The following is a 15,048-nucleotide window of genomic DNA, read 5'->3' on the forward strand; positions in this document are numbered from 1 at the left end:
GGGATATACCTCTGTAATTCTCACATTAAATTTTATTTCCCTTTTTATATATAGGTACTATGAGAGCTCTACTCCAATCATTGGAAATTCGTCCCTCTGTCTAGTCATTCTGAACTATGCAGTGCAGCCACTGTTAGACTTTTATACCACCATACTTCAGTTTCTGGTCGAATATCATCTACTCCTGCTGCCTTTCCACATTTCAAGCCTTTGATGGCATTTTCTACTTCAAGTATGGATATGTATTCCTGACTATATGCCTGTTTAGTGTTTTTTTACCACTGTGCTGTCATCACTGCTTGTTTCATTTAGCAAATTTTCAAAGTAATTACTCCATACTTCAAGGATATCTTCTTCTCCCATTTTCATTTCACCTTTATCATCTCTAACTCCTTTTACAGCACTCTTTCCTCCATTCCTAAGGTTCCTCAACAACCTCCAGAATATTTTGCCACATTCTTGTTTTTTATTTTCTATGTTCTTGCCAATGTCCACCCATGACGTTTGTTTAGCTAGTTTTACACACTGTAGAACTAGCTAAACTTATTTGCCAGGAACTTTTGATAGGCTTTCTTTTTTTCCTTCACTGCTTCTTTAACTTCCTGTGTTCACCATGGAGTTCTAATTTTTCTATCCTTGCAGATAACTTCACCACATGCCTCTCTAGCTGAATCAATCAGGATTTTCTTCAAGGCTTGCCACTGAATCTCCAAGGTTTGGTTCCTGTTCTCAAACTCTTTCATTTTTCCTTCAATAATCTTTGTGTATTATAGTAATGCATTTCTTCATCACTAGCATCCAATCCACCAGGTCTGTAAGAACACCCCACTATGTAATTGATCTTGTTAGATTCCACCTCACACCAGATAGCTACAAAATCACTGCCACATTAAATACTGATAGCAATAGTACTGTTACACCATGATAACCAGGAATGTAAAAAATTTCAGTTATCATGGTGTAACAAGAAAATAATAATATAAAGTCCTATGTAAGTTGCTAATACAAAATATTTAGAGAGAGAAAATATGCTTGTATTCAAGTAAAATAATTATAGCAGACATTGTTTATTTAACTAAATAATAAAAAAGGGAATCTTATTACAAAAAAAAAAAGATATGGAAAAAAATAGGTTAAGTAAGACAAAGAAGATTAGTGATAAGAATTTGTATGTGAGAGGCTAGTTTAACACTTGAAAAAAAGGAGATTAAAATATTCAAGTAAATTCTAAAAAGGGGATTAATTTAGTATAGAGGCTAGCTTAAAACAAATGACTATTGCTCAAGGTCAATTCCCGAAGTGAGAGTCACGTACAAAGGAACCGTAGCATGTTTTAGGCAGAAAAATGCGACTTTAATTGGTGAGTAGGATCGACTCCAGTGGGGGGAAGAAATTGAAGGAGGTGCCGATAGGGGACCACAGAGATAAAAGGGTTAGGAAACCCCCCTCCCACTAGGTTTTTTCCCCTTGGAGTTTCTTCACGAAAGTTTCGTATAGGTAACACGCGGCTTTCCTGAGTGACGGCGTAGGAGTTATCTCCGTTCGACACAACAAGGAAACAAAGTGTGTGGGAATTTGATTCCGTATTCCTATTGCAAGAGACAAGATATGCCGTATAGTTATAAGAAGGAAGAAATTGTCTATGTATTTCATCATCCAGAACTCAATAAAGGGAAAGAGAATCCATACAGAAGTCCGTGCCACGTGATGAGTTCCATAGTGATAATAGAAGATCCTATGTGTGTCCTTAATACAAGCACGAAAGGTGTAAAATCTTGTATCGATTGATTTGTTGCAATCATTGTTAATTACTGGACAGTTGGAGATAAACTAGAACTTTGGTACAAGTCAGAGTAGAATGAGAGTAAACTAGTTTGTATTATTTGATAAGCATTCATGTGCTAGAGATTTATGTATGCGCATGGTATTTCATATGAGAGTGTCTTAAAGGTCAAATGTATGTATGAGCATAGCGAAAGGATAGTTTAACCTATATTGATTTGTTTTGTAAGTTAGATAAGGAAAACTGAATATAAATATAAATGTCCATGGTATTATAGCAATATGGATCATTCTGACTAGTATAAGGTTAGGTAAAGTGTAAATTTGTTCCAGGATTATATGTATAAAATCTGTTATGATGGCATGATCGCCAATTCCCATATAGGATTTTGCCCTAGTACTTGTATTTTGCTTGTGTAATTTTATTCTTAGTATTAAATTGTGCTTTATATAATAGAAATTGAATTGTACCATGTTTAAGATTTTAAATAAACTTTTGTCCATTGATAATACAGTTGTCTGATATTGCTGCCTAATGCACCACTTGAAAAAACGTATGAACCTAATCACGTGGGAAGTTAATGTGTTAAGTTACGAGATAAAGGGTCATGACTGCATAATAGTTTCACACTCAGACGTATTTTTGTAATTGCTCCTTGTTTTCGAATTATATATCTTAAACTAAATGTCCTGAAAGGCGCATTATAATATAAATATTAGGGATACTAAGGGAAGAAAAGGCTTAAATATTTGAATTTTGTAATATCCCGTACATAGTTAAGTTTTTAATAAAGATAAGTAGAGATTCACTTGAAAAGATAAAAGAAAGTTTAATAATCGTAGGTAGGGACACAACACAATTGTCTCAGATTCACCTAAGGTAGTCTCCTAGTCTAAGAAATCAGAACATTTTGATTTCTTAGGCTAGGAGGCTGAATGTTCTGATTTCTTACCTGTCTGTTCTGGCATTTCAAGATGTGAGACCACTTGTTGGTTTTGCTGCTGTTTTCCTGACCACTTGTTGTATCCAGTCAGATTCCTTTGAATGTAGTAAGTATACTGCTGAGTTGTATGCCATTTAGCTTGCACTTAGATGCATAAAAGAAAATCAAAAATGTATGATTTATCTTACAATACCTCTCTTAAATTGTATAAGTGAAGTACGATAAGCATTGTAATTTATGGTTTACAATCATACGATCATATTGACATTTAACCATACTTATCTGTATGATTAATAATTTTTTAATTACTGAACATATTAACAGATTTATTTATGTACTGAACATAATAATATACCTCCATGGCCAGTTTGCACTTCTTCATGCAGTCTAGAGTCTAAAATATCAGAGTGCTTTGATTCATACCCATCTGTTCTAATGTTTCTTCATGATCTGAGACCTCTGTTGGTTGTGTTGCTGTTTTTCTGACCACATTGTATTTAATCAGATTCCATTTGAATTCACCAAGTATACTGCAGCTTCATGCCATTGAACTTGCACTTATACACATACAAGTAAACTACTCCTAAAAACTGTATGATCCACATATTATAGGGGGTTTATGATAATGTGCAGTTATTGTATAAAATGAAGACCTTTAATTTTGATGTTTGGTTGTGCTACATTCCAGTCATTAAATAAAATATGGCTGCAGCTGCTAGTCAGCTCATAATTATTCACTGTATGTCAGTCTCATGTACAGAATACAGATAGTTAGCATAAGTAGAATTAATTAATCGGTGGCAGTCATCAAGCCAAGAAGCATTGACAAATAAACTGTATGAGATTAAGCCTGAAATTAAGCATTAGCAGTCTAGTTAACATATCAAAATATGTTAACTAGACTGCTAATGCCTGGTAGATCAACAACAGATGCTATCTTTGGGTTACGACAGATGATGGAAAAATATCGAGAGAAACAAAGGGAGCTATATCTGGTATTTATTGATCTGGAGAAAGCATACGATAGAGTGCCAAGGCAAGAAGTCTGGAGGTGTCTGAGGGAGAAGAAGGTGCCGGAGAAATATGTCAGGTTGGTGCGGGAAATGTACAGAAATGTGAAGACAAGTGTTCGGACCTGTTTGGGACAGACAGAAAGTTTTCAAGTAACAGTTGGCTTGCATCAAGGGTCAGCATTAAGTCCGTTTCTATTTAATATTGTGATGGAAGTGGTAACAGAGGAGGTGAGAGAAGATGCACCTTGGACAATGTTGTATGCAGATGACATCTTGCTGTGTGTAGATTCAAGAGAAGAAGCGGAAACTAAACTGGAAAGATGGAGAAAAGTACTGGAAGAGAGGTATGAGACTGAGCAGAAGTAAGACAGAGTATGTGTGTTGCGCAGTGGGCAGTGGCCAGGAGACAGATCTGGAGCTGGAAGGAAATGTCATCAGGAAGGTGAGAGACTTTAGATACTTAGGTTCAACAGTGGAAGAAGATGGAGGAGCTGAGAAGGAAGTGGAATGCAGGATACAAGCGGGTTGGAGGAACTGGAGGGAGATGGCTGGAGTGTTATGTGATAAGAGGGTGCCGATCAATCTGAAAGGCAAAATTTATAGGACAGTAGTGAGGCCAGCTATGACATATGCTATAGAAACTGTGGCCCTGAGGAAAAATAACATCAGCAGGATGGAAGTAGCAGAGATGAGAATGCTTAGGTGGATGTGCGGTTTGACCAGAAAGGATCATCTGAGAAATGACTATGTCAGGGGAACAGTGAAAGTTACGAACTTAGGAGCGAAAATACAGGAGGCAAGATTGAGATGGTTTGGTCATGTGATGAGGAGGGAGGACGAATATGTGGGAAGAAGGGTCATGCAGATGGATGTGCAAGGAAGGCGGAAGCGTGGGCGGCCAAAGAAGAGATGGAGGGAGCTGGTAGAAGAGGACTTGAAGATGAAGAACTTGGATGTGGTGACAGCCCAAGACAGGAAGGTGTGGAGGAGACTCATAACAAACAGTGACCCCACTTAAGTGGGAGAAGCTGCAGAAGAAGAAGAAGACTAAAAACAAAAGAGAGGAAGTTGGTCTTGTTAGGCTTCACTTAAATCACTGTTTTACACATTCTTATCTATTGAGGGCTAATTACTATCCATGTGGGTACAAAATAACACTCATCTTATAAGACAACTTGTTCCACTGGGATGCCAGCACTTCACTGGAAAAAGGAATGCAGTCTTTTTTTTTCATTAATCTGTCTGAGCCATATACGTTCATGCAGATCTTGTCAGATGTAACAAATTGCATGAAGTTTTTAACTTTTTAAAAATAATTAATTTGATTATAAGTGATTTTTTGACTTGATTATTTGATTATAATTTATATGTAGATATGGCAATGATAATTTTTTTAATGTTTTCTTTTACCTGACATGTTGCTTACTTATTTAGATATTTATTTTTTACCTTATGTACTGTTGTAACCATTGTAATGGTGCTGTATGACCTTTAGTGTCCTTGCAACAGTAAACCACAAACTAACAACCAGTCAAGCCCTCTTTATCCATTTATCAGTATGAAGCCCCAATAACATTGATAGCCTTTCAAATGAAAGTACTTTCAGATTTATCTGGTGTTCAATATATGCCTTACAGCATTCTTTAAGTAAAGTAACTTAATATGAAAAATTTCAAATGCACTACATTTTAAAATTAATTGCCCTCATGATGAAGACAATCAGATATGAATGAAATGCAAGTTAAGAGGAACTAGAGTATAGAGTTCAGAACAAGATGTTTGGCTTTATTTTTATTTGCTTTGATAATTTTTATTCATCAAAGAAAATCAGATCATTAATATATGGTTTGATGATTTATTTATTTCTTATGCTTATCATTTCAACTGAATGCAGTAATTTTAGTATTGGTGATATAGACTGTGATAAGATTATGATCAGTTTTCTTTCTGACCTCTCTCTCACTTTTTTTTAAATAGGTCCACCAGAAAAGAAACAAAAATTGGATATGTTTTCAGAAGCAGCAGATATGTTTTCTGATAGCTACAATGTAAGTTGTCCACATCGATATTGTATTGGAATATCTCATGTGTATGGCCAATGTATATTTCTGTTTAATTAAGTTCAGTTAAATAATTCTTTCATATTATTTGACATCAGAATCAATGTCAAATCTCTTATGACATCACTTTCAATAAATAAATAAAATAAACAGAAAGAAATAAAAATTAAAATAATTATTCTCTTGAAAATAACAAGGATGAATTCATTTTTTAAATGTATTATGACTTAAAAAAACTTGAGTAGGGAACTTTCTTAATTAGTCATTCACCATTGCACTAGAAATAATAAAACCACAAGTTTTGCAAAGACCTATAATGTTAATGGTTTTGACAGTGCTTTATTTATGGGGGAAATGAAGAAAGCAGTTGATGTTAGAAACCTAAATTAATCTTTAGAAAAGAAAATAATTCAACACAAATACATTTAAGATGATGGAGAAAACTATTAACATTCATGTTAATGGTTTTCTCTATCGTAACCATCTCAACTATTAAATGATTGTCACTCTGGGTTCTATCACTGACTATGAACAGGATGATCCTCTTGGTATCTCTAAAGCTTTGGATTAGGTTTGGCACCGAGACATTACATAAGCTTTCATGTGGTATCATCTTACATATTCACCTAAGTTGTTTCCCTCTTGTGATCTTTATCCTCGACCATCATAAATAATGTGATGGTCGAGGAATCTTTATCCTCTGATTTTGCAACTAATGTTTACATTAGTTGCAAAACTACTAGTCTGATCTTTCACCTACTTTCTTCCATGTATATATCATCAACCTTCTCCATCTGACTGCACATAATCTGCAGTTTTACTCATGGCAGTATATGGTAAATTCCTGTTTGTTATTTGCAAAAACTTGCACTACACAAATTACCAAAACTTCTAGATTACCAACCTCAGTAATCTACTTCTGATCCTCCAGGCCATTCTTCAGTGATGGTTTTCATAGATTGTTAATTTCTATTTTTTTTTTTTTTTTTTTTTTTTTTTTTTTTTTTTTTTAACTCTTCCCTTCAGTCTTATTTTTCAAAGCACCCAAGTCTCAAGATAAAATTAGTTTCTCTTATTAGGATATCCCTAACATCTAATATTTTTTAGCATAACCATGTTACTGATATCACCTTCTGACATACAGGGAATTAAGTTTTTTTTTTTTTTTTTTTTTTTTTCCTTGTGTTCAAGGCATTATTTTACCTCTTAAAAGCTATTTACTCTATTAGCTATGTATGAATTGCAAATTTATTCAATAATGAAATACTATTTTCACATTTAGAGTAATACTCTTAACAGAACACTAAAATATTTGATTCAATAGAAAAGAATTCAATTAGTTTGATTAATGAACCATCATCAGTGGTCCATCATTGATGACAAACTAAAAGCCAGGCTACTTTTCAGTTGGATGCAAGCCAAACCTTTTAAATGCTTAAACAAACATTAACTGTGAGAGATTGTATGGTAAACCATTCATTTGCATTGACTGAGGTATACACACGCACACACTCTGCAGTTTTTTAAATGTAAATCTTTCCCATATAATTTGTAAACTTCTCATAAATTTACCATTATGGATGAGCTATGTGTTAAATCATTTGGGAATCATGTTCTAGAGATCAAACATGGTAGTTTTTCATACTACTCTAGGAGGCAAGATGGAGGACTCATACCAGCAACAAATATCATTTTCCTCAAACTTTTCACAAATATTCATGTCACAGTGGGATTTAGAACTAGGATTGAGAATGTATGCTATCTACCCAGCTAACCAGAATGACTAAACAAGTTCTGCACGAACTCATAGCTGACAACAAACATTGATACTATCAGTTTTCTTGTTGCTGTTTTTGCATCACAATAATGAGCCAACTTTGGCATTGTTAATGTGTAATGAAAATGGATTACCTTCAGTAACCTTGAGATTATCACATAATGCTGAACTTTAGTTATTAACATTGAAAAACCACAATTCATCAGCAGTCATTTATTGTTATTTAGTGGAATACAGCTGGAATCAGCCATTGTGAATTTCCCTTGGCCAGACAATTCCAGCAGATGTCAGTTCAACACAGCTACAGCAGATTCCCAATTACTGTCCAAAAAAGATGTAATTGTTCTTCAAAAAAGCATTGTTCCTTCAGAACATTGAGAAGTCTCACATGGTGCGAGCGACCATAAACAGGCAGTATGGGCTTGGTTTGGAAATTCTCTCCTGTCTTTATTATTCCCTATTAACTGAAAAAATACCACCTATTAATAGCTGGTATCTGTTACATGTCATTAGCTATGTGCTGCTGGGGAATTCCACGTATCATAAGAATGGATATCTTATATTTTAAAGCCACAGAATGTATAGTAATCACTCAGTTATCCCCATCACATGGGTAATCTGTTTGTGGTGGAGGGGATCTTCCAGTGACACTTTTTATACAAGTTGATATTTTTTGTCAACTTGTATAAAAAGCTTTGTCAACAGTTTTTGACTGACACTTTTCATTTTTCCTCTTTTCCTGTATCTCCTCTTATTCTTCCCTCTGCTTCTCCTGAGTTCATTTTTTTAAGATTCTATCTTATCATTAGTGGGTTCTAGCATCCTGCTGAATTGTTTGCCATACAGTATAACTCATGCTGCATGAATGATAAAAGACATCCACAAAGGGGGGAGGGATCCAAGTAGTTTTCCCTGCTGAAAAAGATTTTTTTTTCTCAGATTCCCTGCTTTGGCAAGATAAGCAATTCTGGACAGGTCATTTGGGATAATTCAACTAGTAGGCTTTCTTGCACACTTCAATAGTGCTATAGCAAATGTCATATCCTATGGTCTGGAGATGGGCTCAAGGATGCTGCAGTGCTGGTATAGCATCTATGGTATTCCTGACACTCTACTTCGAAATGCATTTTTTCTTTGGCAGATAGTGGGCATCAGTGTGTAGCTCTGTGGAAGGTTGAGGGGGGAAATCTCAGACACTGAACCAAAAAAGGAAAAAAATCCCTTTGAACATGAATCCTTCATCCTCAAATTTTCTAGTGGTCTTCACAAGGCCCTAACCAAGTTCATATACCATAGATATATTATTTGATTCACATACTAGACCAGTATTTCAGTATGAAATACCTAAGATACTGTTTAAATTTTAGTGATAATTTAATTTTTTTATCATTCATGCAGCAAGCTAAAAGCCAATAGGCTAAATGTCATCCTTCTTTATTGAATGGCATGATCTCCCAAAACAGAAAACTGTGTTATGGTGATTTTCTTGTTGAAACATCATGTTAACAAACTCAGAAAAACTTCTGTAAACAACATTAATGGGGATTGAGAATACTAATTACGATAATACCTATTAAAGCACTCAACTGTTCTACAAGCATGATATCAGAATGGAATTTCCTTGATGTTTCAGATGAGGAGATCCGATCTTGCTATATAGGGATAGTCACCTGGGCCCTTTCAGAAATATTCTCCTTACTCTTGATATGGCTTCATATTCTACTGAATTTTTAATATAGAAATAACAATAGCAGTAGTTGATACTTTTCTACACATTGCTGCACAATGAGTCATTTGTTAAGGAGCTTAAAAAGAGAACTTTTAATCTCTCTCTCGTGCCAGTGCAATAAGGACCAACGATACCCATATTGACTGGTATTTGTCTCCAACATCCACTTACTTTCATAGTCATTGTTCAACACTGAAACATTTGATCTGTTTAGAAACTTGTATAAAAAGACTCATTTCTGAAACAAGAACATCTTGTTTCAGTTTTCTTTGATCATGTGATGTAGTCTAGAAATATGGCATATAAAAGACCTCTATAATCTAGATCTTGGGTGGCATTTTTCTGTTTTTATTAATATCTGAATCTTCCAAGCAAAGTGGGAAGCACATTATCCCAACCATATTACCAAAAAGAGGATGTTTACTAAGACTGTGTCAGGTGTAACTCTTTGTCCTCAAAGTAAAGTCAGTCACTGAAGAACTTCCTCCCATCATATATAGTGCTCTATATATTGATGATTTTAAACTTTTCTGTCATTCTTATAACCTGGAAGTCATTGAAAGACAGCTTCAATAAGTAATTGATCATATCTGTTAACAGGCTTTTAGTAATGGGCTAGGTTTTCAGCAGAAAAAAAGTTTGTATATATGTATTGAAAGCACTTTCTTCACCCTGACCTAGACTTGAGGGAGTATATTATTATCCAGTAGCAACAGAATTCATTTCTTAGGATTCATTTTTGAAAAAGCTTATATTCTTTTTACACATTCATCAAATGAGAGAAAAGTGCAAAACAGTATTGATTATCCTTCACATTCTGTCCTCGGCAAAATGGAGTACAGATCAATGTTCCTTACTTCAATTGACTATTTAGACTTATGTGCCGGTTTGAACTTATTATAGGGTTTAATGGAATAAATACAGCACACATAAATAATTAAACAACACATTCAATTATTCCTATATTTCATCTCTGTCACTGAGACATTGTCAGGGAAACAATATTAAAATTGCAAAACACGCCACAAATTTCCACAAACACTAAGTGGAAAAGATTTCACTGAAATCCTAAAGTCCTATGGTGGGTACTCTCTATGTGCACTGTTGGTTAGCCTTAGGAATGTTGGGTAGGAGGCCTAAGAATTAGAGTTTTTCAAATCTTGGGAAGTTTATTACAACCATAGTTATTAAGATTAGGTCAGTTTTTAATTCTGCTGCTGATTCTAAAAAGAAATTTTTCAAATTTGTATTTTTTGTGGTAAACCATAGTAGTTTTTTCCATTTGATTCTGCACAAAGTATCCAAGGTATGGTCAGCAAGCCCTGATCACCATACTTTTGGCAACAGATGTATTTCTTATATTCATGTAGGCTGATGTTAGCAGATCTTCCAGTTTAACCTTAATATAAGTTGCAGGATCAAGGAACTTTGTAAACACCTGGAACCAATAGAGGTTGTAGAGGAGTCTTGGGAAAGCAAATGAAGCCAGCTTTAGATAAGGTTTGAATGCAGTGCAGAGATTGTACTTTTTTTTTTTTTTTTTTTTTTTTTTTTTTTTTTTTTTTTTTTTGAGTTGGGCTTTTTTCCTGAGGTGCCCTGGATATAAGAAACAAAGATAGTATTACTGTAGTTAGCATGTTGAGAGGGAAAAGAATAGGTGGAAGGAACTAATTTTTTGACCTTTTTGTTATTGTAGCCATCGGACTGGAAAGCCTGTGGCGAATAAAGGAGAATTTGGCAGTAAGATCAGCTTCGGCATCAATACAGTTTTGATAACACCATATTGTTAATGTGTGCACAATTCTTCGCAGGGAAAATTCCTTGCAATACAAATCATCGTGGAGAATAATTCTTCACAGGAAAAATTCATTGGTGGTCACAGGGAAGATTCATCACGTTCAATTCATCATGGAGAATATTCTTCACAGAAAATTCGTTGTGAGAAATTGAAATAAAATTGTAATGATACACATATGTGAAAAACTAATACAAAACAAGACATATTTTAGAAAATATAGTTTCTTTCTGTATTTCTCCCTAGATGGGATATTAATATTTTACAAAAGTGCCATAGGTGGATAGGGAGTAAGAGCACCAAATTTAAGAATATTTATTTATTTTGCTAACCTTTCACTATTTTTCTACACACTTCCAATGGTTGAAATAAATGTTCCAAATACAAATCCTTTTTGACAATTATTCCATTGAAAAAATAAGATTTTTATTTTGTAAATATATAAATATATTGCTAAACAACAATTGTTTCCTACTGAAATAACTGGTGGTTAAGTTATAGGATATCTACAGTATCTTGGAGGATTTAATCCAAAGGACCGATTTTTATTTTTTATTTATTTATTTATTTTTTTTTTTACTCTAGTAAATTGTTCCAGTTCAGAACAAAAAAATTCACTCTGAGAAAGTAATGTTCTGTTTCAAAAACACACAAACATGTGCACATTCACACATACACACACACACACATATATATATTTCTGAAGATATACTTCCTGCGAAGAATAATCTTCGCTATGAATTCCATGGCAATGAATTTTCCTTGAACCTATTGTTGAGAGGGCAGATGATGATGAGAAAGTTTGTGTATGTATCTGCCTATCTGGTTAAGTTTTCTGTAAACTGAGAAAGAAAGGGTGCCATTTCTGTTCTGGATTCTGGGATGCTGTCTGTTGAGATGAAGAAGGAAGGAGTCTAATGCATCTGAGCTGTGTGGCCAAATAGAGAACATATCATCAATGTATCTTAACCAGATAGAAGGTTTGGGAATAGCAGTATCAAGAGAATGTTTTTCAAAATGCTCTACATATTAGTTAGCTGGACTCCTTCCTCCTCCATCTCAACAGACAGCAACCCAAAATCCAGTTCACTATTGGAAAAAAAAATAATAATAGCCTGCCTTTTCTAGATACTTTAATTACACATCTTTCCAATGGCACTCTTTCTTTCTCAGTTTACAGGAAACCTACCCACACAGGCAGATACATACACAAACTTTCCCATCATCCACCCTCTCAGCAATATGGTGTTATCAGGACCCTTGTTAATAAAGCCTCCAATCTCTGTTCTCCTGAGGCTAATCTTATTACTAATTAGTCTAATCTGTGATGATTGGATCTGCTGAACTCTCCTTTATTTGTCAGACTTTCCTGTCCAATGGCTAAAATGCCAAAAATGTGTCAACAAATTAATCATTCCTCCCAAATCTTCTCATTCCTCTCAGCATGTTGACTATAGTAATGTTCCTTATGGCCAGGGCAAGTCAGAAAAAATAGCCGGAACTCTAAAAAATGTACAATCTCTGCACTGCTTTCAAACCTTATCTATATTCAAACCTTATCAAACTACAATTATGATTATATTTCTTAAAAAAAAATAGTTGTTTTTGTAAACATTTAGTCACAATTAACTAATATTTTATATGTTTGTATATATAAATTACATGCAAAATTATACCCCAAGTTACGCGAATTCAACTTACGCGCTTTTTGTAGGTCCCCGTAACTTCGGGGGGGTATGACTGTAGTTGTAAACTTCCCAAGATTTGGGAAACTAATTCTTAGGCCTCCTGCCCAACACAGCTAAGGCTATCCATCAGTGCCCACAGAGGGCATCCCTTGTAGGACTTGAAGCTTTTAGTCTAATCTTTTACACTTAGTGTTTGTGCAAATTTGTTTGTATTTTTGCAGTTTTAATGTTGTTTCCCTGATGATGTCTCAATGACTGATGAAATATAGGAATGATTAAACATGTTGTGTATTTCATTGAACTCTATAATGAGTTTCTTGCTTCACTTTTATAATGTACTTGTTTACTCAGATGTTCTGAAACTAGCTATTCTTGATTATGTGTCTCAAGGGAGAATACTCTGTGCTGATTGGATCTTATCCATCATCAGAATATACAATCTTATCCATCTTTAGAATATACAATTAGCTACAGGATTTCTATTTCTTATCCATCTAGTAGTAAGGCTCATATGTTGGCTATTCATAACTGTATTTCTTTAACAAAATTGCATTGTAAACTACTAATAATTACAATGAATTTAATTAATATTTCTATTATTTCAGCAAAGTCAAATTGCCATTATCAGGGAACACAGTACAATATGAGATGTGTATGTAATTTCTACACTGAATAATGATACTTTTATTTATTTATTTATTCGTATGGAATTTCCTCCCTTTTTCTCCCCCGTCTCTATTCGGGTGAGTTGAGCCCCTCATGGGGGGGGTTAAGTATTTATTGCTGTAGATCCGCATGTGTGTGTGTTCGTGGGACCAGTTTGCTTGCTTGCGGAATGAAAAATGCCAGATAAACTGGCGAAACCCTACTTCCTCTCGCCTAAGACTGGCTAACTTGGCTGTGGCTGAGGAAGATCCTCAAATTCCTGACGTCTTCGACGGGAATCGAACCTGGGACACTCCTTCCCAAGTTGTATGGTTGCGAAGTGCACAGCCACTAGGCTAACTGCACGGATAATAATGAGACTGAAGCATGGCAACCAAAAGTGAACCTGAAATCCTAAATAGTGCCCTTAGTGTAAAATGGGTGTCCTTGCTGGCTCTACTGAAGTATGATGAATGATAGCTTCTCACATTTGGAGCAGTTTCATGCAACCAAATTTGTTGAGGTTTGCATAGTTTTTTAAGGCTGAAGCAGAATCAAGGATTAATCGCTCATATTTTTATTTTGCAGCAATGGAGTAGAGTGGCTTTCTTCCACCACATCCTGTGGCATGTGACTAAAGCATGGTCAGCAAGTCCTGAATGGCTGTAGTGGCAGAAATAGATATAGTCCTTGTTCAGAGATTCTGATGTTGACTGTCTGGTGTGTTTGGCCATAGTAAAAATGGTTTATAACTGCAAAGGACTTGGCAAACAACTGGTAGGCCTAGGGAAAAAAATAGTTGTAGTTCCTGTAGCTAGTTTTTGGCAGAGTGGAAAAGGGATGCCAGTTTTTTATATGGTGTGTAAGTGGTTGTAAATTTGTTAGCTAGTTTTCAGATCCAGTCGGATTCCACTTAATGCAGTAATTATACGGTTTTAGCTGCATGCTGTTCAGCTTGTCCATGTATATGTAAAAGTGAACAACTGTAAAATGGTCTATTATGTTATATACGTTATCTATATATATGATCTTACTCATTGCTTATTTTTTTCTTTCTCTATTTTGGATATATTCCTACCTTCTGAAATCTATATTCCTTTCACCTGAGAGTAATGGGAATATTTGTTTAAGTTATCGACTGCACCACCCATTCCTCGATATGGTAAAAGAAATATGATACTTCCAGTAGGTTGCAAAATGTCTCACAACTATATAAAATAACACATGATCGTCCCCAAGTAATCAATTTTGCTTTGCATTCTTGGCCCTTCACTCATGCACTCTCTATATCAAATTTTCCCATTTAGGTTCGATTTTTTTGGGATCAATGCATTGCAATAAGAATAAGATCAGGCAAAACTCCACATAAAATGCAACAAAAAATTTAATTAATCAATAAACAGACATATATTTTACACTAAAAGACAGGGGATAGTCCTCTGTAAAATTCTTAAAATACTAAGGCAAAACGTGCATGTATCTTTGCTTCAATAAAGTACGCGTTATGTTATCTGTTTAACTCAAGGAAATATCTTTAACAAAAATTCTCAATACGTGGAAAAGCAGTGTTGAAAACATATCACGATCAATACAACAATTTCTTAAATTAGCTAAG

The 15,048-nt window shown here is 34.7% G+C and overlaps 1 protein-coding gene across 4 annotated transcripts in view; it reads left to right on the forward strand.

Annotated features, from left to right (window-relative positions):
* Nucleotides 1-15,048, forward strand: part of Prp4k (Pre-mRNA processing factor 4 kinase) — a 526,475-nt gene that overhangs the window by 139,949 nt on the left and 371,478 nt on the right. For all 4 annotated transcript variants that reach the window (XR_016548872.1, XR_016548870.1, XR_016548871.1 and 1 more), the window contains exon 8: nt 5,717-5,787. Coding sequence is in view for 1 of the 4 variants with exons in the window: in XM_090398529.1 (XP_090254655.1) it covers nt 5,717-5,787 (71 nt within the window). In the remaining 3 variants the exon portion in view is untranslated. The remainder of the gene's footprint in view (nt 1-5,716; nt 5,788-15,048) is intronic.

The sequence above is a fragment of the Typopeltis vanoorti genome, chromosome 9 (genome assembly GCF_054136105.1).
Source record: "Typopeltis vanoorti isolate ZY-2024b chromosome 9, IOZ_Tvanoo_1.0, whole genome shotgun sequence".
Taxonomy (NCBI): domain Eukaryota; kingdom Metazoa; phylum Arthropoda; class Arachnida; order Uropygi; family Thelyphonidae; genus Typopeltis; species Typopeltis vanoorti.